We start from the raw sequence: 23,868 nt of genomic DNA, 5'->3' as shown, positions 1-23,868 counted from the left end.
ATAATCTATGGCACTCTTAAGATTGTATAAAATACAAATCTTATTAAGTTTGAAGCTTCTGCATTAGTTTACAGCAACCTTCAAAGGCAGAATATCACAAAAATAAATATAAGCATTTGCATTTATAGTCCATAGTAGGTGCTCTCATGTTAACTCCCAACCGTTCTGGGTTATTTAGGCTAGTTAGCAAACTAATATGTGGTAGACATGAACCATACAGAGAAATCTATAAAAATTACCTCAAGTTTAAATTATTTTAGGAAGGGGAAAGCTTATCTTAATGGTGTACAGGCTGTAGTCATTATGTCTACGAGACTGTTCCTGAATATGGTAAGCATCAAACAGTGTAAGGCAGAACCCAAACAGCCTTTGGTGAGGAGGCCATTTTTGACCATGCAAAGTGAATGACACAGTGTCACCTCTACCCCGACCTATTTTGTCACTAGTTGTGCATCTCTGGTGCCAACAAGTTCTGATGGTCTCTCAAGTGTCATGCAAAAGCTGGGAAAAAAACTCTCTAACTCGAATGGGGCTTAACCCTTACTTCATCCATCATCTTCTTCTTCTTTGGTGACCCTTGACCACCTTTTCTCTTGTTTTTAGGTAAGTCAGTAGTTCCTGTAGCTTGCCTTGCAACCATGAGCAATGCTTTATCTTTGTTCCCAGTTTTGTTAACATAATATTAAAGAGTTTGCTTAGAAAGTCCTTGTATGTACCAGGTAGACAATAAAGACAAAGGAAGCTGTTTACAAAAGCAAGCATTGTGCATCCATGGCAAGTAGCCAACACCCAGCTCAACCAGCAAACAGTGAAAAGATTTTGCCGACTTAACATATATCACAAGGAAATGCTTTTGTCTGTGCCACATGGTGCGTATTTTAAGACATTCGTGCCGTACCTCATGATTTAAATTGGCTTAACCAGTACTGTTGCCAGAGCGTAAGAGTTGAAGCTGAGCCAAGGCAGAACGCTGGTGAGGGCAGCAACCCCACACCTCCTGTGTTCTGGAGAGCTGGGTGAGGACTGAAAGGAATCCATATGGTCCCTCTGCTGTTGCTGAAACGGGGTTGGATTGCTTGACAGTCTCTAATTGCAGAAATGGGTTTGGTTCATTTGAGCAAGATGTTTCAATTAGCCGTGGGGAGAAAAAGGCCTTGTCTACAGGCTGGTAAACGATGAAAGGTGTGTGGAACACAGTGACTGCCATAAGTCAATTGAAGATCTCAGTGACCGTGACGGCAACGTTTGCTTGGAAAAAAAAAAATAAAAATGCTGTTTTCAACTTTGAATCTCATTGAATGGAATTTGCCATTCCTTGAATAATTTTTCCTCACGTGATGAACAGCATTTAACACAGAGGAAGCAGTGAGTGCGACGCTTGCTTCCCGCAGCCACCTCGCCTTCATCCTGCCGCGCCCGGGCGCCGATCGCCGTCGCCGCGGCGAAGCCCAGCGGCAGCGCGGGGAGCCCGCCGCGGCCCGAGCGGCGATTGGCGCAGCCGCCTGCCCGCCCGCCCCCTCCCTCCCGCGGCGCTCGTGCGGGTCGTGATTCACGCGCGGATTGGGCAGGGCGGCGCCTGCCGGGCCCCGATTGGCCGGGGCGGAGCGGCGCGAGCACCTGCTCCTCGGCGCCCGCCGCCCTGCGCTCCGCCGGCGCGTGCGCGGCCCGGGATGCGCCGGCAGCGGGAGCCGTGCCGGCGCTAGCGGTAGCGTTGGCGGGGCGCGCCGGGGATCTCGCCGCCGGTAATCCGCCCGCCGCGGGGAGGGGGAGCGCGGGGCGGCCGCGGGGGCAGGGCGCCTGCGTCGGGCGAGCCGCGTCGTGCGTCGCCTGTTTTATAACTGGGGCGGGGGGAGCGGCGGCGGCCATGAGGGCGCGGCGGGCGGGGCTGCTGGGCGCCGCTCGTTGGCGGGCGTTGGGCCGCACGCGGCACCGGGACCGAGTCGGCGGGAGCTGGGCTGCCCGAGCGTTGTGTGCGGGCGGAGCGGTGCCCCGTGCGCCGAGCTTACGGGTGGGAGCCGGGCGTGGAGTCCGCCGGTCCCGCTGCCGCGGGTGCGTGCCGGGAAAGACCCCGGTGCTGCCGGGGGAGCTTTCTCCTCGCTGTTTTTTCCGTTGCGCTGCTGCCTACGGCGTGTCCCGCAAGCAGCGGCTTGTTGAGACGTAATGCCGCGCTGATGTTGCAGTGCGGTTGCTGTTCCCGAGGGCTTGCCTTACAGCAGTGCTGCTGGCTCGAAGGTCTCCTCTGGTATATCGATGCGCTGTAGTTACCCGTGTTCCCATGGTAAAGAGTGACCAAGCTATGCAAAAAATAAACTTACAGGTGTGAAGACTTTCATAGAGCTTGATATGTTAATTAATCTTCAGTATCCATTGAACTCCCTTATTATACGCATACTGTTTGAGGACTAGAAGCTGTTAGGGTTAAAGGTTTCGCGTTGTAATGTGGCAGTTCAGAGAAAGTTCACAAAAATGAAAAGATGTAGCGGTCTTGTTTGGGAGAAGAAAGGAAAGCATCAAAGACAATGGATGGCATAGATTAGTGGGAGAAAAAAAAAAGGATTTTAACGTAATTGAATGTAGTTTTGTGGAAAATACAAGTCTGTCCCAAGAAGTGAAGCTTTTAATGATTTAGCTGGCACGTTGGCATGGCACTAGTGTGTCAAACAGCTTACTTTGGGCTGTAGGTATAATCAGTACAGGCAACGTTGAGGGAGTCTTAGCAGGAGTAAGGAGAAAATAGTAAGTTTTTCTTTTGGACAGTCATATTGGGATGTGGGTGTTTTGTTTGTTTTGCCGTGGTGTGGATCTCTATTTGTATTGCTTGATAGAACTAGCAGACTTATAAATGAAATATTAAACCAATGTCATTACGCTTCTGATGTTTGTATTGCTTGGTGAATCTGATAATGCTTACCATTTAAACCTTTCAGTTCTTCAGGTGACCAGAATGCATTCCCAGTGGGACTGGCTGTGCTTGGGGCTCCTGATAATTAGTTCAGTATCTGCAGAAGTTGAAGATGGAGAAGTTCTGGGTGCAGATGTTGAAGTGGAGGATTTTGACAAAGAGTCTCAACAAGCTGATGCTGACAAAGAGGAATCTTCCTTAGGGGTAAGGTTCTAGGTGTCTTTAGTTAAAGCTCGTGTAATTTTAAGGTATGTAGTTATAACTAATAGACAAATTGGCACCTAAATGAATTTAAAAAGAGCCAGCGAACATAGAGCTGACAACTCGATGGGTGTCGAATGCACCACACTGAGTTTTTCAGTCATTGTGTGTGATTTATTGACCTTGCTGTGGCAGAGTGCAAAATCAGATCTCCTACCTGTTGTCAATAGTCTTGAAGAAGATCTTGCTAGTCCTTATCCTTGGTAATAGATTTGGGCAATATTCATAGATTTATTTTTTCAATTTTTTTTTTTTAAACGGTGTAGCCCAACTGTGATGTGCCAGGTAGGTAGGAAAACAAAAGAAAGGAAAACCTGCAAAGAAATCGGGAGGAAGCAGAGAATTGGTGCAAGCTGAGTAAATTTTCTGTATTCTTAAATGTTTATATATATATGTATGAGACATGTAACAGTATTTCAGTTAGGAGCTTTGACCGCAGGTTTTCTTTTAAACTGTATCTGTACTTTTATCCTGGTGTCTGAAACTTTTTGAAGTTTCTAACTTGAAAATGTTAAGCTGTTAGGGCATGAAAAACAGAGGAGGGGGAAACTACTGATAATCTGGCATGCATTTGAGCTCGTTACTGTGTTTACTAGGAGGACCACCATTTAGTTTTCAGAAATCTGGGGAAAGGTTTTTTTCTGTTATCTGAAAGTGAGTCTGAAACTGACCTGGCAGCCTCTTTTACCATCAGTAATGCAATGCTGGAAATGAAATGGGCAGACTCTCCTGCCTTAAGAGCCCTTGCATAGAGTCTCGATTCTTGGCTGCTGTTGATCGTTATCTCCATGTCACACAGGTACTTAGCAGATAGGAAATTGCTCACTGGTAGAGGCACATGCCCAAACTGTAGAAATGAGGCGGGCTGGAGAGGAAGCGTGTTTTATTCCATTAGGTGCAACAGTGGTGTTGTGTCTGCATGGGCTACTTCTGGATGTACAACTACAGAACCGTAGGGGTTGGAAGGGACCTCTGGAGATCATCTAGTCCAGCTGCTAGAGCAGGCTCCCTACAACAGGTTGCACAGCAAAGCATCCAAGCAGGTCTTGACTATTTCCAGGGAAGGAGACCCCACAGCCTCTCTGGGCAGCCTGTTGCAGGGCTGTCACCCTCAACATAAAGAATGATGTTCTTTCATATGAATACGGAACTGCCTGTGTTCCAGTTTGTGCCTGTTGCCCTTTGTCGCATCACTGGGCCCTGCTAAAAAGAGCCTGGTTCTTGACTCTGGCGTTTTAGATATTTACAAGCATTGATAAGTATAATAGCATATGGTAGTATATTTCAGTTAAAAAACTGTAGTTATGTTAGAGCACATATCTGTAAATGTCTTTTAGGTTGTGTACCAGACTCCAAAGCCAAGTGGAGAAGTTTATTTTGCAGAAACCTTTGATGGAGTATTGACTGGGTAAGCTGCACCTTAAAATTCTAAACTTGTAATTTCAGCAGTGTGACTTACAGTGGCAGGACTTAGTTTCTGTTCACTTTCCTGCTAGAAATTTCTCAGTAGAAATGTTTTTAATAGGAGCTGGTATGATCAGCTGTTAGAGTACTTTGCTTTATGATGAAAGCTTTGAAAATGTTGGGGGAAGAAGTATCTGCTTTTTAAAGACAAATCAAAACGTGTTATTGGTATACCTCAATTAGTAAATGCAAAAACTTAAATGCTGTGATACCACTTCTGTCAATCCTTAGCTTCATGAGATCTGTGGGAGTATTGTTTTCCCACTAAATCTAATATTTGAAGCTTTAGAATACCATGTTTTGGCTTTTTGCTTGAGCTATACGTAACTTACATGAAAGTAACATTATATGATACTGAAGGCTACTGCTAGATTTTATTCCTTGCTAGGAGCAATTAAACTACTGCAATTTCTGTGCTGTCAGAGTGTATGAAACTAAGGTATGAAAAAGTAATCAGCGTGTTGCCTTTCTTTCCTCAAAATACAGGAAAAATGCTAGAAATATCATCAGACTATAATAGCTCTTTGGAAACGGCATTGAAAGTCATTGCATGATTTGTAGAGATGTGTTATTTTGGCATTGCTATTCACATATTTTATGACATTATATGCCCATGTAATAGTCTTAAATTCTGTCAGCCTCAGCTCATAGAAAAAAACCAAGTTTATTCAGAGTAAATGTGTTTCTTTCAAGTTATGACTATACATTCATTTAGATTCTTAGGAAGTGTTTTGAAATTAGTGTTATATTAAACTTGTTTTAATTTTTGTGTTCACATTCCTTACGTTACACCAAGTTCCGTGATGCTGACCATCAGAATCATTGTTGCACGTTCACATGGTACAAGCTCAGTCTGTTTGTCCTGTGCTTGTTAAATAGCACAACTTTGCATAGGTAGTTAAGTGACTGGTACGCTTCTTTTAGGTGGGTCTTGTCTAAAGCCAAGAAAGAAGACACGGATGACAACATTGCTAAATATGATGGTAAGCGTTTTTAATATTTACTTTCACTACTTGGTTTCTGATGTTCTGTTGCTTTTTGGGAAATGATTCTCCTTCACACTGTGTGTCCATTACACTGTACTTACCTTGGAAAACCTACTTGAAAGCAGAAGTTGGTCATTTCTTGTGGTTGTAATTTGCCGTATTCCTTTCAGCCTTTTTCCTTAAGCTTTCTTCTCTCCTGGTTGCCTGAGCCAAAATGCTAGGTTAGGTGGATCTTAGATCTTTTGACCTGGAGATGTTTTTATTTTGTTGTCTTTACTGTGAATTAGAATTCGAATGGTTTCTAATTCTTGAGAAGTACTGGTTAAAACACTGTATTGCTGATTTGATAGGAAGGTGGCAGCATCAAATTTGTGTGCCATGAACGTTCTTTTTGTATTTTAGTGCTGCAGAGCAATTAAAGCTTTGGGAATTGTAGTGTGGTCTGTATAATCACTTGTATCCAGAGGAGGATAATCAGTGCCCTATTGGATGACTGTTAGTAAACTTATAACTTTGACATCAAATGTCAAGACTTGTTCCCTACTTTGGCAATTATTCTTATGTGCTGTGAACTCTTTACTTCTCTTTGCCACCAGGCTATAATATCTCTCATCAGCATACTTTCTTTTGTTTTCCCAAAGATTGCATAGTTGGTTTTTGTTTGTTTGTCTTTTTCTTTTAGGAAGATGGGAAGTTGAAGGGCTGAAAGAAAACACAGTACCTGGAGACAAAGGATTAGTGTTAAAATCAGCTGCAAAGCATCATGCAATATCAGCTATGCTAACAAAGGCATTTATTTTCGATAAAAAACCTTTGATTGTTCAGTAAGTGTTCCCTCAGATTTTGTACTTGATATTTACCGCGCTTCGAGTCTTTATTCAATAAAGTAATGTAAATCCTTTCATATAGCATTGACTGACATATCCAGAACTGTAAGTACAAATGGTAATAAGCAAGTAACTTCGTAGTACAAGTATAAGAAGTTCTATTCAAACACTTGACCTATTTTGAGCATAAGTTAATATTTTATAAAATACTTTAAAAAGTTAATTAATGTTCAGTCCTACATGAAAAGATTTAACTTGTGATTTGAGTGCACTGCTTTTACACTTGCAGAGTATTTCTGCATAACTCAACTAAAACAATTTGGATCATGCATGATTCTAGCAGTATTAGTTGTTGATGAGTGTCATGACAATAGGAGCGTTTTTCTTTCCAGTACTTGGAATGCTTTGGTGTACTTGCAGACATATCCAGATGAGTCCTCTAGCTAAATTCAGTATGCTGTATGGGCAGTTTCAAAGACAGAACCAAATTTCTAGAACTCTTCCTGGTTTCTGCCTCACCTTCATAGAATCATGCAATGAGTTGAAAAGAACCTCAAATATCATCTAGTTTCAACCCCCCTGCTGAGTGCAGGGCTGCCCAGAGCCACGTCCAGTCTGGCCTTGAATGCCTCCAGGGACGGGGCATCCACAACCTCTTTGGGCAACCTGTTCCAGCGCATCACCACCCTCTGAGTGAAAAACTTCCTCCCAATATCTAACCTAAATCTCCCATGTCTAAGTTTAAAACCATTCCCCCTTGTCCTATTGCTATCCACTCTCGTAAACAATTGTTCCCCCTCCTGTTTTTACGCTCCCTTCAAGTATTGGAAGGCCACAATGAGGTCTCCCCAGAGCCTTCTCTTCTCCAAACTAAACAAGCCCAGTTCCCTCAACCTTTCCTCATAGGAGAGGTGCTCCAGCCCTCTGATCATCTTGGTTGCCCTCCTCTGAACTCATTCCAAGAGCTCCATGTCTTTCTTGTGCTGGGGGCCCCAGGCCTGGACGCAGTAATCCAGATGGGACCTCACAAGAGCCAAGCAGAGGGAGACCACCACCTCCCTCTCCCTGCAGGCCGCTCCTCTTTTAATGCAGCCCAGAACATAGTTGGCTTTCTGTGCTGCCAGTGCACACTGCTGGCTCATGTCTAGCTTCTCATCCACCAAGACCCCAAAGTCTGGGCTGCTCTCAAGGAGTTCTTCCCCCAGTTTGTATAAATACCTGGGATTGCCCTGGCCCAAGTGCAGCACCTTGCATTTGGCCTTGTTAAACCTCATTAGGTTCTCGTGGGCCCACTTGTCCAGCCTGTCCAGGTCCCTCTGGATGGCTTCCCTTCTCTCCAATGTATAGACTGTACCACTCAGCTTGGTGTCATCTACAAACTTGCTGAGGGTGCACTCGATGTCATCATCTATGTCATTAATTAATATGTTGAAGAGCACTGGTCCCAAGACTGAGCCTTGGGGGACACCACTCGTGACCGGCCTCCACCCTGACATAGAACCATTGATCACAACCCTTTGGCTGCGACCAGCCAACCAGTTCTTAACCCACCGAACAGTCCATCCTTCAAATCCATACCTCTCCAACTTTGAGAGAAGGATGTGGTGAGGGACCCTGTCAAAGGATTTGGAGAAATCCAGGTAGATGACATCCATTGCCCTTTTCCCATCCACTGATGCCATCACTCCATCATAGAAGGCCACCAGATTGGTCAGGCAAGATCTGCCCTTGGTGAAGCCATGCTGGCTGTCTCGGATCACCTCTTTGTCACATATGTGCCTTGACATTTCTTCTAGGAGGATCTGATCGATGATCTTCCCAGGCACAGAGGTGAGGCTCACCGGCCTGTAGTTCTCCGGATCATCCTTTCTCCCTTTCTTAAAAATGGGAGCAATGTTTCCCTTCCTCCAGTCACCGGGGACTTCACTGGACAGCCATGATTTTTCAAATATGATGGAGGACAGCTCAGCAACCACATCAGCCATCTCTCTCAGAACCCTAGGATGGATATCATGTGGCCCCATGGACTTCCATACATTCAGTTTCATGAGGAAGTCTCGGACTTGTTCCACTCTTACAGTGGGATGGAATCCACTCCTCTCACCCACACCTTGAGGTTCAGGGTCCTGGCAGACACAGGGAGCCTGACCACCAGTGAAGGCCGAGGCAAAGCACTTATTGCGCACCTCAGCTTTTTCCATGTCTGAGTAAGACACTTCTCCATCCTCATTTATCAGAGGGGGAACATTCTCCTTGACCTGTCTCCTCCTGCCTATGTACCTGTAGAACCCTTTCTTATTATTTTTCACATCCCTGGCCAAGTTCAGCTCTATCTGTGCCTTAGCTTTCCTGATCCTATCTCTACACATGCAGACACAGCCCTATATTCCTCCCAGGGTACACAACCCTGCTTCCACTTCGTGTGCATTTCTCTCTTTTCCCTCAGTTTAAGCTGCAGGTCCTTGCTCAGCCATGCCAGTTGCCTGCCTCCTCTGCTCAGTTTCTTCTGCTGGGGGATGGAGAGCTCTTGAGCTCTCAGAAGGGTGTCCTTAAAGAGCTCCCAGCTCTGCTCTGTTCCTATGCCCTTAAGGACAGTTTCCCAGGAGATCCCACCCAGCAGTTGCTTGAGCAGCCGGAATTTTGCTCTCCTGAAGTTCAGGGTCCTGACTCTGCCTTTTGCCTGGCCTGCATTCCTCCAGATCGCAAACTCCACCAGGGCATGATCACTACAGCTCAGGCTGCCTCCCATCTTAACCCCTCTTATGCTCTCTTCCACATTGGTGAGCATTAGGTCCAGTAAGGCTTCACCTTGGGTCGGTCCATCTAATACCTGGACCGGGAATTTATCTTCAACAGACTCCAGGAATCTCCTGGATTGTGTCCCGCCTGCTGTGTCGCTATCCCAGCAGATATCCGGGTGGTTGAAATCCCCCATCAGGACAAGAGCCCACGAGTGTGACACCTCCTGCAGCTGGAGCGAGAAGGCCTCGTCAACAGGCTCCCCCTGATCAGGTGGCCTGTAACAGACCCCAACCACTAGATCTCCTTTACTGGACCGATCCCTGATTTTAACCCATAAGCTCTCAACCTGGTCATGGCTGTTTCTCAGACACAGCTCTTCGCAATCTATCCACTTCTTAATATAGAGGGCAGCTCCCCCTCCCTTCCTACCCTGTCTATCCCTTCTGAAGAATCTGTAGCCCTCAGAGTATTCCATTTGTGGGATACATCCCACTACATTTCCGTGATAGCAACCAGATCATAATTTTCCAAGCACATCACGGTTTCCAATTCCTCCTGCTTATTTCCCATGCTGCGTGCATTGGTGTAAAGGCACTTCAGGTGGGCTTTCCGGCACACTACCTTTCTAGAGGGGCCCTCCCTCAAACCTCCAAAAGAAATCTCAAGTTTTCCCCCTCTGCTTCCTAGAGGGACACAAGAAGGTTTCGGACAGGGGGTCGGCAACATTACCTCCTCTGAGGACTTCCCATCGGATCCTACAGGACAGGTCGGAACTGCAATCTCCTGCAACGACAACATCCCCAAGCCCTTCTCTGTCCCACTGACCTTCACCCTCTTCCCCCATCAAATCAAGTTGAGATTTCTGAACTACTTGCTCCACCCTAGCGAGCGTCATTTTATCCCCATCCCCCTTCATACCTAGTTTAAGGCTCTCTCAACAAGCCCTGCCAGCTCCTGGGCTAGGATTCACTTTCCCCTTGGAGACAGGAGAGGCCTGTCTGCAGCCATCAGGCCAAGTGCTGAGTAAACCGCCCCATGGTCAAAGAAAAAGTGGTCATAGAATCATAGAATGGCTTGGGTTGGAAGGGACCCCAAGGATCATCAAATTCCAACCCCCCTGCCTCAGGCAACGCCACCAACCTCCAGCTCAGTACCAATTTGAAACTTTTCTTACTGGTGTTACCAACTATAGCAATTGCTCCTGTGAATTTTTGGCTGACATTACTAAGGTATTGGTTTGTGTGGCGACTAAAAACCTTTCAGTCATGTAGAATGTTTTGGCAGTAGCGCCTCACAAAAAATCAAGTGACTCATACATGATTTTTATGTGTTCGTAGTTAGAACTGCAGATACGAAGTTTATTTGTATTTGTCTGATATGTGGAATGTTTTTTTAATTTGCTCTTTGCCTAGATACGAAGTGAATTTTCAAGGAGGCATTGACTGTGGTGGTGCATATATTAAACTGCTCTCCAGTATGGATGACTTGAATCTGGTACGTCCCTTTACATTTGCTTTCAATTGTTCATTTGAGGAATGAGCATATTAAAAAAAAAAAAAAAAAAAAGCAGACCCATCTCAAACAATACATCACCCATAGAATATATCTCAAAGGAAGACAACTTCCAGAAATCAAGTGGTCTTCCTTCAAGCCGTTGCGTAAAAACATAGCTTGGTACTGTGTATTCCAAACAGAAAAATCATATAAATAGTTTTTTAAAAAAATACTGAAATTTCTCAACAGCTTAATGCAATATGCTCTGAAGAAAACTTCATCTGGTATTTAAAGAGTTGTTTATTATTACTTGCTGCGGAGCAAGAACACAGTGGTAAAATGCTGGATAATAATACCTTGTTTTTCATCTGTATTGAAATATAAATGGCTTTGAAGAACAGAAATGAGTTCTCTTCCATCTTTTAGCGTAATGCATACAGAACAGTATGTTTGGATGTTTCAATTTGTGGCAAGCATTTCCACTTAATGTAAGGGTAAGGACTTAGTAAGCCCATTCATCTTGTCTGAAGAGGCTTAAGTGATCTCTGTGGTTAGGCTGTTTCAGCAACTCATAGGATCTGTGAAATTCCTTTCATGATTTACCCTGCCAGTTTTCAGTGTTAGAATTGAAGCTGCATCAAACACCTTTTAGAAAAAGGTAACTGTGCTGTATATATGCTACAATATCATGGGGTAGTAGTACTCCAAACAACTTGATTAAATGTACAGTTTAACACATGCTTTCTTTTTTAATTTTGTAGGAATTCTTTTTTGACAAAACGCCTTATACTATTATGTTTGGACCAGATAAATGTGGTGAAGATTACAAATTGCACTTTATCATCAGACATAAGAATCCTAAAACTGGAGAATATGATGAAAAACATGCAAAACGTCCTGATGTGGACCTAAAAAAATTCTATTTGGACAAGAAGACACATCTATACACTCTTGGTATTGTTCAGTTCTTACAAGTTTAAATTAGAAAAGAGATAACAAAATAATTTTTCTCTACTGAAGCTTCATGTTTTACTCTCTTTGTTTGTAATTGTTAATTCTGGAGTTGGTTGCTTAATGATTTGGCCTCAAGTTATATAATGAGTGAGCTTAACTGCGACACGTAAGTGGCTTTGAAGTAGTGCTGTTTAATGTTCAGTTACAGGAAAAAACATTCCAGCTTTGGCCAGCCTATAACTTGAAGAATTGATTTAATACTTTCAGTACACAGTATGATAAAAATAGTTTTAAAATCCAATCTTACAGGGAGGCATCAGAGTTTAGAGGAGGTCTCCTACAGCATATTGAACGCTGCGTTCCTCCACATGTTGAGTTATGACTGATGCCTGGATCTGCAGAGCTGTGTGTGAACAGATAGGTTACTGCTTTCACTGAAGATGAATGAATTTGGGCTGTTCTTAGTTTGTGTGGCAAAAATCCTTCCCAAACTCCTGTTCTCGTGATAAAGGAGTGTACATATATTCCTGTATTTGGGCTGTTCATTAGAGGTAACGATTAAAGGTACTTCAGCTCAAATGGCGTTTATTCTGCAATGATTGGTCAGCAAGAGCTCCATACAGGTTTGTGACTTCTAATGATTTTGTGACTGAAAACATAACTTGAAAAATCAATTATTGTATCTAAAATGGTATGGGGGGGCTAATTTTTTGCATTTGTTGATGTTTTAATTGTGGGAAGTAGGCTGCAAGATGGTAAGTAGGTATTACCAAACTGTTGTTATAACAGTGTTACTTGGGTTTTTATCACATATCTTCATAAAACTGGAACAGTATTTACTTCAAATTAGTAATCTTGGTTGTGTTGAATGGGCACTTAAATATACTTGTAAAGGACTAGAATGTGCTCACTGGTTATTAGAAGTGTATTTCAATCCCATGTCTCTTGTTGAGTCTGAGACTGCTTGATTCTGTGACCCTTGCTTATCAGGTACTTGCATTTGCTAAAATATTTAAAGACTTGAAAATAATCTGTATTCACAGTCTGACAGCTGGGAGAGATGCTGTCAGAGATAGGAGTCTGAAAAATACTGTTTGCCTGATCCTCCAGCTGTGATATTTACACAGCTCTTGTGTTTTTGTGCTTTCAAGGGTGGAATTATAATTTGGTAGCAGAGATGCTTTTGGAGGCAAAGGTTTCTCTTCGGTGGTGCAGGGAGGAGGAGGGTAAAGCAGCAGAATTTTGACGTGTTTGGATTCAGGAGGTTTCATTTTTCTAGGTTGTGAAATCCACACAGTGATGACTTGACTGTGTTGTGTCCAGGTCTATTACCTGCATGTCTCCTGTTCTGCTAATTAGATTCTGTTGGCTGTTAGTTGATTAAGTGTATGTATATAATATATATATATGGGTTTGGGCTAATGGTAAATTAATTTGTAAAGTGAATACTTCAATATTTCTGTAACACAAATCTCTTCAATTTAGTGCTAAAACCAGATGATACATTTGAAATGCTGATCGACCAGTCAGTCATCAGTAAGGGAAGTCTTCTTGAGGATATGGTTCCTCCAGTAAACCCTCCCAAAGAAATAGATGATCCTGCTGATAAGAAGCCTGAAGACTGGGATGAGAGACAAAAAATACCTGATCCCAATGCTGTCAAACCGGATGACTGGTAAGGAGAAAGCTTCATCTGTAAAAAAACGTTTTGCGTGCAAGTTATTTTTTTATAATATTTGCCTGGCTTTATTTAGTTGTTTTTCTCGCTCTCAACAGTTGGGATATGTTTCACAAATAGTAATGCTTGAAAAAATGTAATTGAGGTGGATGTACAAGGATCTGATCATCTTTAAAGGAAAGAAGTAAAAACTTGACTTCAACTGATTTGCACTCTCCATTGTTGCAATTAGTCACCAAGATCGCCATACTTGAAGGATTAGGAAGAGGGTTTTTTCACTACTTGTAGAATCACAGAATGGCTTGGGTTGCAAGGGATCTTAAAGACCATCTAGTTCCAATCTCCCTGCTGCGGGCAGGGTTGCCACCCACTAGATCAGATATTATATACACACTTCTTTCTTTGTGAAGTAGTGTTCATATAGTGACTTAGACGAAGGAAACATTTTGAGGGGAGACCTGATTGACACCTAGCAGTTGATGGCAGCAATTTCTGGGCTAACTTGTGCCTTGAAACAATGTAAATATAGTTTAAATGTTAATCAGCAGAGAAGTAGGTGCCTAGTTCAAGCTGATGTGTTCTCTAACATTAGTCTGTAATTGAAGGGATGAAGATGAGCCTTCCAAAATTGAAGATCTTGATGCTGTTAAGCCTGAAGGATGGCTTGATTATGAACCACAGTATGTTCCAGACCCCAGTGCAAAAAAGCCAAAGGACTGGTAAGAACTTAATGTATGTGGGTCTGTTAATGTGTTTTGTAGGTAAGTCCACTTGTTCTCTGGCAAATTGTGAGTTAATTAGAATTTAACCCAAATCTCACTGTCTTTAACATATTAAGTTGGAACGTAATAAGTGTGGCCAACTATTTGCTGATTTGTGAGGCTGCTTTTAGAAAAATATGCAAATGTCAATGCCTTGTATTCTGAAGAGCTGTAAACAATAAATACCGGGGAGCTATTTGAAAGAACTTACTACAGGGATAAGCAGCAAAGCAGTTGAAGTTGATGCTTGAAGTCATGTAGTAGTCCTAAAGTATGTTATGGGGAAGCGTTGCAAGCTGCCTGCAAATGCAGGAGTATGATTACTTTTAACCAGGCTGCGGTAGTTATGAATGTGTGGCCTTAAAGCATTCAGTACTCTGGAAAATGCACGTTGCAGTTGGTTGAAGTTCTGTGGTCTGATCAAAATTCTGAGGTTGGTACAGCAAAATGTGTATGGATCCAAAGTCAGACCAAATGTTAGTGTTCAGGTCAGACCAACCTGAAATTGGTTATTTGTACCTTTCTTTCTGTAGGGATGAAGAAATGGATGGGGAGTGGGAAGCCCCTCAGGTCCCTAATCCAAAGTGTGCGACCGCACCTGGTTGCGGACTGTGGGTGCGTCCCATGAAGAACAACCCCAAGTATAAAGGAAAATGGAAAGCACCTATGATAGTTAATCCTAATTATCAGGTACTAGTGATATTGTAGGTTATTATTTAAGAGGTGCGGAGCTCAGCCAAGCGGACAAGTAAAATTAGTGTATTTATCTGGGCTTTCGTAATGAGCTTGCTACAGTCAGTTACTGCTATAACCTTGTATGGAGAAAAAGGTTTGAATTTAAGAGAAATCTGTCCACCCTAAGCCAGAAATCTGAGACCTATCTGCCAAAATCCTATAAGCTATTTCCAGTTCTGTTTTCCTGAAATTCAGAGGCTGCCCCTTTGCTTTTTAAATAATGTATTTAAAATAGTCAGAAAGTCTTACTTACACTAAAATGTAGTTCACCATTTTTTGTGCGTGTGTTTATTTTTGAAGTACAGATAACGTGATTGTATGTTTTTTTTCCCCATAAAAGGGAATCTGGAGTCCTCGGAAAATACCTAACCCAGACTATTTTGAAGATCCTCACCCATTTGAGATGACACCTATCAGTGCTATCGGTTTAGAACTCTGGTCTATGACATCCGATATCTACTTTGATAACTTCGTAATATGTTCAGAAAAAGAAGTAGCTGATCGTTGGGCAGCAGATGGCTGGGGCTTGAAGAAATTAGTAGCAAGTGCTAACGAGGTATCAATTCTATTATATTCTCGGTAGCCAGAAGTAGCAAGGAAGGAGTGCTGTTGGAAGAATTTTCTTTAATATGATTTTAATGCGATTGATAATCTTACAGAATAGCTATGGTATTCTTTTCCTAGTTTGGCTTACAGTTTTCCCAGATCAATATTTGACTGAAATTAAAAGGGTACAGCATTTTACTTAAGCATCTTACAAGAAACATAGCAAGATTTCATTATAGTTAATATGTCTTCCACTGTTAATTGTGGTATTAGAAGTCAGTATTTGTCAGCAAATGGAAGCTGAGCTACTTGCACCCAGACCTCTTTATTTACTTAGCCAAAAGTGAAAAGTTTTAAATAACTCTTTTTTATGTGTTCTTTAGATGTGCTTCCCTATCATAAAGAATGGTTAATAGTCATGTATTCTTTGTGTTTAGTAGTCTAGGTCTCTGGCTGCTTGGATCTGTGTTATGCGACTCTGAAAATACTGTGTGTATGTTTACGGAGCTGCATCTATTCTTTTGTTTCTATGTGTACATCCATGTTTTGCTCACTGCAGTTGGCCAGTCACCAGTTTTTCTAGATATCTTCCCTATGTCATGGCATGAATTTGTCCTAGTATGTGGGAACATGAGCCCCTCTAGTGGCTGCCTTTACTGACTGCAGTTTAGCGAGAGTAGTTCAGTTGGAATTGACCTACAAAGATTATACTGTATGGCTGCTTGACTTCTTTAGGGCCATACAAGAGTTAAAGCATGAGGGCATTGTCCAGATTGTCTCTTGAACACTGACAGGCATGGGGCATCATCTTTTCAGGAAGCCTGTTCCACCCTCACGACTAGTTTCTTCTAGCAGTCCTGTATTTCCTTTGGGGGACAAAAGCAGACCTGTGGCGAAGAAATGATGAATTGGCTTTAAGTATGGTCAGTCCCTGGCAGATGCTGTTTCTCACAGAAAGGGTGAGAAAGTAGCAACAGATTATCTACCCATGCAGTTTGGGAAAGCCACCTCGTTTCACAGCCTTGCTGATTTCAGATATTTGTTTTTATATCTGTTGTTGCATCTGTATCTATACACACAATAGCAAAAGGTAATCCCGAGGTCCCTTTGCTCCACTGCTTCCATAGCTTCCTACCTTGGTTGCTGATGTCCCCTTTCCAGAGTCTAACTGAACCAAGCACTTGCCTACCTCCTCGTACTCCGTAAGTCAGAACTGGGCTGGAAGGCAGCTGACTGCCTGGTTAATTGGCTGTTGGAGGAGGCAGCGTGATAGTACAGATGGAGCAAGACAATGCTCTTCAGGTGGCTGGCTGCTCCTCTGAGGTTCTTGATGCTTTGGGAGCTATCGGTTGAGTTAGCACAGCATGGGGAAAGAGTAAAATAGCTGGGGAGAGCGGAAAGCATGAGGTGGCTCAAACTCAAAGGGTTCTCTTTGGGCAGCATAAGGCTTAAAATATATACATTTTATAAGCTTACCCAAGTGTTGAGAGGGATATAAATGCAATTTTTTGTTTTTTTTTTAACGTAGCCTGGAATGTTTAGTCAACTGATGACTGCTGCAGAAGACCATCCGTGGCTCTGGGTTCTTTATATCTTGACTTTAGCTCTGCCTGTTGGTCTAGGCGTGTTGTTCTGCTGGCCAGCAAAGGTTAGAGACATGTTTAATGCATTTTTCTTCTTCTGTCGTTCATAATACTTTAAAACTCCTAGTATTTGTACAACAGTATGCTCTCTTACTGTGCCATTGATATTAGTTAGCTGTGTTGTGTTTAATTCTTAATCTCAGTTTAAATAAATTGATTTCTACTTTGCTTTAGAAAACAGATGAAGATACTGACTTTAAAAAAAGTGATTTATCTATGCCAGTTACAAAGGGAGATCGAAAACAAGGAAGAGAAGAGTTTGAAGATGATGAAATAGATTTAGAAGAAGAAAAAGAAAATGAAGATATTGGTGAAGATGGTAAGATGAGCATGTCACTTTGTAGTTTGATAAATGTCAAAGCACGGAAAGAACTAAGTCATGGATTGTACTGCAATAATTGCAACCAGTTACCTTAGAGTATGCAAAATCTGCCTTGCCCTGAGCCGCCTTTACCTTTTTAGCAGTTGGCATGCTATAGTAATAGTGTTTTGATAAATACGAGGAAAATGTAGGGTTCTCTTCAGTATTTCTTCACTTTCAATAAATTGTTATACGTCTTCTTATGTTTGTAAACATAGATGCATATTTTCTGCCTCCGAAGTATCTCATATACTGAACACTTTTTGGGTGATTCAGGTATCTGTACCTCAAGTGGTTACAATCATGTTGTCTTTAAAATGTGTCTGGAATAGCTTTAAGTCGTTAACATAATTCTTTGCTTATTCCTCTGTGGGAGCATTGTACTCTGAACTACTAAAACCTGCTGGTTTTAGTAACTCTTGAAAAGTCTGAAAATACAGTGGATTTGAAATATTGAAATCTGCTGCTTGTTTGATACTGCTTTTTAGGAATGCGATGCCAGCCTGCAGAGATCTGTTCTGCTGTTCCAAGGAAGAAACAAATGATCAGTAGGTTAAGATGTACTTTGGCATTCAAGGATTAACATGAGTGTCTCACGTTACTTTATCAAACACAAGTGGAACTATTCAGCTGTGGCTTTGATCCTGTGATAGCATTTCTCTCAGCCTATAGTTACAAGTGAAAAGAGAGTAGCGTAACTTGAAGTGCATTATTTCGACTCCTATGAGGAAATTCTTCGCCTCATACTGCAAGATTCTGTCCCTTATTTCACTCTCTGGTAAGAGCTAAGAAAGTTGTGGATGACTGGCATCAAAAGTTAGAAACTAAGCAAACATAAATGCTGTTCTTTTCAGTAGTGACATCTTCTTGTATTGCTGACTAGAGCTTTGTCATTTTTGTCTATCCCTGCACCAAAGGCCACAAGAGTTGGTGGCTTTTGACTATATGTATTAACATTTAACTTTGCATCAATACTCCCATGCTTAGAGAATTGAGTACTTTGGCATAATGCTTTGCTGCACCAAATTTAATTCATCTGCCTTACCTTTCTACTTACCAGCTGTTCATGGTATTTCAAAACTAGGCTCCGTTTTATGCCTTGAATTCTGGTTACTAAACTAAACACAGAGCAAAATCAACGTAGCTAGCTTTTCTATGACTTTTCTAAGCTTTTCAAATTCATTCCAGGCTTCAAAGATGGAAAAAATTATACTTTGCTGTCACATGACTGAGTTTTTCTTTTTCCAAAAAGAAGTGCTTACCTTCCCTTAGCCTTCCTGCTACCTTTTACGCTTGCAGGTTGAAATCTTTGCTCTCTTTCCATCTATCTTTTGCCTCTTCATATCTGAAATCATAGATTGTCTTCTGTTTTCGTATGATTCTTTTTGCTACAGAGAGAAGAGAACTGGAGGAGACAGAGTTTATAGAGGATACAAATAAGATGGGAAGGGAGACTCCTCCTTCAGGTACTGGAAAGGGAAGTAGTTTGAGCTAGGACTTGAAAATGATCTCTCCTTTCTCTTTCTTTCTGTCTCATTGCCAGAAGTAGAACGTTAAGCTGGTAGATGCCAGATAAGTATATGAGTTTCCTGTGAGATGTCTCAACATGGTATCTGTAGTCATCAATATTCTCTACTAATCTTTTCCTTTGGATCCTAATCATTTCTGTAGTTTCTTTATAATCATTAACTGCTTCTTTGTTTTCTGGAGTTACCTTCAAACTGGTTTTGAACTGTGAAGCACTGGATAACTTCAGAGCCACGTTTTATTGTGGGAAGTCTGAAAGTGTGGCACAACGGCAAATTTCAGAAACACTTGGAGATTTCTTTGGCTCCAGTGAGAATAAATTGCAGGTGTCTTAAATGGCGTTGTCTTGGGACCTACTGCTTTGTGCTTTATGTTAATTTTTGTGGCATTGCTAAAGGATGATCTGCCCTTGTCTTGCCTGGTCGTGTGTGTTGTCCTCTTATTCTTCTGGCATTCCTTACACTGCAGAAGAATATCAGAGGAAGTAAAAAAAAAAAAAAAAAAGTGTCAAGAAAAGGAATTTCAGGGGCAAAGTCTGAAGCTTATTTATTAAATTACAGACATTTACTTATATAAAATACTTGTTAAACTAATAAGTAAGTAAGAGTAAGACTTAAAATTTTAAATACTATAGTTATCCAGTTTTGGCTTTTGCTATTTGTGTTGCCTGAAGGTTTGGGTTTTTTTCCCCTTTACTGAAAATAATACTTATAGGAGGTGCCAGATTTGCATCACTGAACATTTCTAATTGCTTGATCAAAGTGTGAGCAAAGGTTTTGTATGTTTTTGCCATGCTTTTCTCTTAAAGGTTTACTTTTAAAACAAATCTTCTGTCTACATTTCTCTTACACTATGACCTCCAGCTTTGTGGTCATATTTCTCCTTTTGGTAACAGTAGTTGAGAGAGATTAGTGTAGATAGGTATGAGGTATACTTAAGAGTTGGGAAAACTCTTAGACTTCAACGAATTGTGCTGAATTGCTTGGCTCAATTTACTAGTATATTGTGGGATAAGGTTTTTGGTGTCTGTGCTTTTATTTGGGCATTACTGAGCTAAACTCTTGAAATCTTAATTTTATTTTTTTAAGGTGAAGCAGTGATTATGAGCTAGGGCATCACATGGCAGGAGTAGAATAGAGCACTGTTTGGGGTAGTCGTCCTTTACAGCTGTTTCATCACTGTTCTTAACTGATCTACTATAGACTGTTGGGTTAGAATATGTCCTCTTATTTCCTTTCTGTCAGATACGGTTGTCATTTCTTGTTTACTCTTTGATAGAAATTTTTGCAATAGATTCTCAATTTCTAGAAATTCCCACTTCAATATCACTGTTTGAAGTAAAGGAAAAGACTTGCCACACCTAAGTAACTTTTTTTTCTAAATCATGGTTTGAATCCTTACATTGAACACAGATACCTAAAATGTAGGCACCGGAGTGCCAGCTTGTAATTTTTGAGGCCCAAAGCAGAAACCAAAACATTTGGGTGTGTGGTCTCTCCTTCACAGTATGTATGGAATAGAGAAAGAGAGAGATAGCCCAGAAGGGTAACCTGTCTGATGATTAGAGAGTATGCTAGAAACTGTAATATTTATGCATTCACTGCTCTCTTTAGTTTAGTACAGTAATGCACTAAACTACAGTAAACTACAACTTCAGTAAGAAAGTAGAAGGTGGCTCTGCTTTGTTTAGCTTATATATTATTGCAAACAAGCAGTTCATTCTAGAACAGAAATGGGCTAGAAAAACCTTAGTGTGTGTCTGTAGTGTGTTTCTAATATAGTTTTGTTTACAAAGTGAAACGAATTTCTCCTGCAGAAGATGAGAGTAAAGATGGAGAAGATATTGATGACGAAGAAAACGAGGTTGCAGATGGAAGTCAAGAAGGTGATAAGTCAAATATATCTGGCTCAGAAGATGAGGTGAGTTTCCTCTGTGAAACTGTGCCTTGTATGAGTTTGCATTGCTTTAACTGAAATTCTTCATTAATTACCCCTTACTCAGTTCTCCTTTCTGTATGCTTGTTCTTGTACGTTTGCCTAGGAATGCAGTGTCTGCTGAATCCATTAACCCTTTCTTTGTGAAAGTAGTAACAAGAGCTGAATGTATGATTGATAATGCGTAATAGAATATGGTGAGGTTAGGCTTGCTCTTACCTAGGTATTTTCAGGGTGTCTGAGTTTCTAACACGACTTAGCTAGTGACCTGCTTTGGAGATTGCATGCATGCCATGTCCTCAGCCCGGTAGTGCCACCTTCTGGGAGCTGTGCCTTCTGAATCAGGTGCTTGCCATTAGGAGATGCAGGAAAGTGAGAAACAAGGCATTGTCTGTGAATGGAGCCTCAGTAAGCCAAGCAGTTCTAAAGCGAGAACAGACATCTGATTTAAGAACGGTCTGTTCAGTTTGTAGCTCTCCAAGACAGGAAGTTACATTTTAAATGCTTCTTGCTTAACAAGTGGAAATTAAAATTAGCATAAGATGTACTTGAAGAAAATTGCTAAATTAATTAGAAGACATTGCTTTTAAACTAGTGAGTAAATGGAGAAAAAACAAATTTATGATGTCAGTTGAGATGTACTATTCTTTTCCTTCTGAATTTATGGAAAAAAATCCACCATTGAAGTGTTATATTGAGTGATAATATGATCTGGGGGAGGGAGGAATAAATAACGTAAGTTTAAAGAATTAAATGTGCGTTACTTAAAAATGTGAGTGCTGATTTTATTTTCTTTGCTTCAGATGACAGTAGCTGACGAAGCTGCAGATTCTGGGGATGGTCCACTGAAGACAGTGCGCAAAAGAAGAGTACAAAAGGACTGAGCTCATTCCAGCTACTGTTTCTATTTCTAGGTCTAAACAATAGTAACTTCTGACATGCCACAAGGGGCCTGACAGTATGCAGGTTCCTGAGATGTGAAGGGAAAAATGGGACTCGTTGCTACTTAACCTCTCTTAGTTCCCTAACCTCTTTTAACCTTCCCAAGCTTCCTTGATGCCCTTTTTTTTTTTTTTTTTTTTTTTTAAGGAGAAATACTATCTGTGACGAGTTAGCTAATGTTTCACATTTAGAATCAAAGTGAAACTGCAAGTTGGCCAACTGATTTTAAAAAGCAGATTCTTAAGATTTGAAGACTCTTAGAAATCAATATTGCTTACAGATGAAAAATTGTACTCCGAATATTTTTTAAAAGGTGAATAAATATTTTTGCAGCTCTAGCACTGAGTTAGCTGTTTACACATTTGAGCTAAGAGAGGGCTGTAGTATAGATGTAGCATCTACAGTTCAGGTTGTTGAGAGAAAGGTATTTTTTCTGTGCAGAGCTAAATGCAATATTCCTTTTTTGTATGATGATTTAGTGCTAGCAACAATTTTTCTTGTAAATTATTGTAGTTGATACTGTTACAGAATGGTCACCTGTTCACTTTAAACACTGGTTACAGTAATTTATTTTTAAGAGATAGTTTAGAATAGGATACTCAGAGAAGGAGCGGTTAATTGATGTGACTTATTTTGCTTTTGAATGCAGATATCAAATCTACAGAAGTGATACATAGATTTTTTCAAACTTTTATAGCTCTCATGTTCTGAGCCAGAATGGCATAGGTTTTGTTTATAGAATACTTCCTGAGTGTACATTGTGTATTAAAAATATTTAATGATTCTTGCTTAACATGAAATTTATTAATATGGATAAGAATTTTTGATGGACAAATTTTTTTTACAGATGTGAGTACCTGGTCATTCTTTTAAGATAGTTTAAATAAACTGCATATCATAAGAGAAATTTTTGAACTTCAACTGTATATTAAAACAGACCAATAAAACTGCAGCTTTTGGAATCCTGCTGCTGCCTGTAGTATTAGTGAGTTGTAAACTGCTAGCAAAAGCAAGTGATATGCTAAAACCATTTAGAAATTCATTAATTTGTTAAGAACTTAGCTTCTTGCCAAGGAAATCCGTAAGTTTACTTTTACATTAAATCCCCACAGATGTCCTTGTTTTCCTTGCTCTGATATTACTTTATAGGAAGTTTGTAACAATTTTTAGTTGACTCTTAGGAAGAAGCCAGCCTGCACAGGTATTTGTATTGAAGTCAAGAGTACTGCATTCTGTTTTGTGTGGAGAAATACATGGGGAAGCCACAGTGAGAAATGTTAAGTGCAACAGTTTCATCCCCTTTAGAGTCCATGAGCTAATAAGTAATGACTCCAGATTCCCCCTTGGGTCTGTGACTTTGCAGTAATAGATAGCTTGTTACCAATGAGGTGTCCTGCAAACAACAGAAGGAACCTGAGCAATGGGCCTGAGTATGGACTGCTGATTACTTTAGCTGTAAGGGAGCATTTCAGCACTCATTGGGAATGAATCCCATCTGAGCCTGGCAAAAGTCCTTTGGAATTGTTATATTATTTAAGTGTGGGCTTTTGAGTTGATGATGTATTTGGTAGGTCAGCACACATTTATTGGTAAGGATATACTTCAGGGATCGATCACCTTTATAGTTGGTGCTAGTCTTCCCTTGGGGTTCCCATAAGCCCTTGATTTATGCCTCATCAGCATCTTTGCCTGCACCTCACTTCAGTAAATAAGGAGTCATTTATTACAGATAAAACTGCCTTAAGAGGCCATAATTTGGGTGCTGTTTGCAATAGTACTACTTTGTAAGACCAGTCTCACTTTTCAGATTGACTTAATGACTACCATTACCTGCAGCCTGCAGATAAACACATCCTCCTGCGCATCGGTTTATTGCATCTAGTCTTATGCTAGGAATTAGGGGAGAAAGATGAGAGCTTATAGGATTTGAGGCTCTAGATGAGGGAAAAAAAATCAGGCAAAAAGGGAACCCTTCCGTTGATACTCGTAACATTGTGGTCTCCTTCTGTGGTTGCTCTGTATAGCTGATGTATGTATGAATGTTCTGGTGAGGCGAAGTAGGACGGGAGGGGATGGTGGAGGGGTGTTCTCTCAAATTTCGTCCTCAGTT

The 23,868-nt window shown here is 41.2% G+C and overlaps 1 protein-coding gene across 8 annotated transcripts; it reads left to right on the top strand.

The window, feature by feature from the left end:
* On the top strand, positions 1,610-22,720 carry CLGN (calmegin). 8 transcript variants are annotated; one of them, XM_021396968.1, is made up of 17 exons: positions 1,610-1,742; positions 2,928-3,106; positions 4,501-4,571; positions 5,552-5,610; positions 6,296-6,437; positions 10,595-10,676; positions 11,438-11,630; positions 13,116-13,305; positions 13,914-14,027; positions 14,603-14,759; positions 15,145-15,360; positions 16,879-16,998; positions 17,168-17,312; positions 17,843-17,902; positions 18,749-18,820; positions 20,701-20,801; positions 21,620-22,720. In XM_021396968.1, exons 2-17 carry the CDS (start codon positions 2,945-2,947, stop codon positions 21,698-21,700), a joined length of 1,965 nt encoding a protein of 654 aa, XP_021252643.1. In that variant the 5' UTR covers positions 1,610-1,742; positions 2,928-2,944; the 3' UTR covers positions 21,701-22,720. The 8 variants fall into 8 exon arrangements, 7 of the variants coding, with proteins under 7 accessions (XP_021252643.1, XP_021252641.1, XP_021252645.1 ...); XM_021396966.1 differs by having other exon boundaries at positions 20,698-20,801; XM_021396973.1 differs by lacking the exon at positions 1,610-1,742 and adding an exon at positions 1,880-2,049 and having other exon boundaries at positions 20,698-20,801.

The sequence above is a fragment of the Numida meleagris genome, chromosome 4, assembly GCF_002078875.1.
Source record: "Numida meleagris isolate 19003 breed g44 Domestic line chromosome 4, NumMel1.0, whole genome shotgun sequence".
NCBI lineage: Eukaryota > Metazoa > Chordata > Aves > Galliformes > Numididae > Numida > Numida meleagris.
This window is presented reverse-complemented; position numbering and strand designations above follow the sequence as displayed.

What these genes read in the sequence shown, in the direction of transcription:
- CLGN (XM_021396966.1), top strand. Translation starts at nt 2,945, where the DNA reads ATGCATTCCCAGTGGGACTGGCTGTGCTTGGGGCTCCTGATAATTAGT. An exon ending in GCTGTCAAACCGGATGACTG is followed by an intron (nt 13,306 to 13,913) that starts GTAAGGAGAAAG and finishes CTGTAATTGAAG; the next exon opens with GGATGAAGATGAGCCTTCCA. An exon ending in AAGGGAGACTCCTCCTTCAG is followed by an intron (nt 18,821 to 20,697) that starts GTACTGGAAAGG and finishes TTTCTCCTGCAG; the next exon opens with AAGATGAGAGTAAAGATGGA.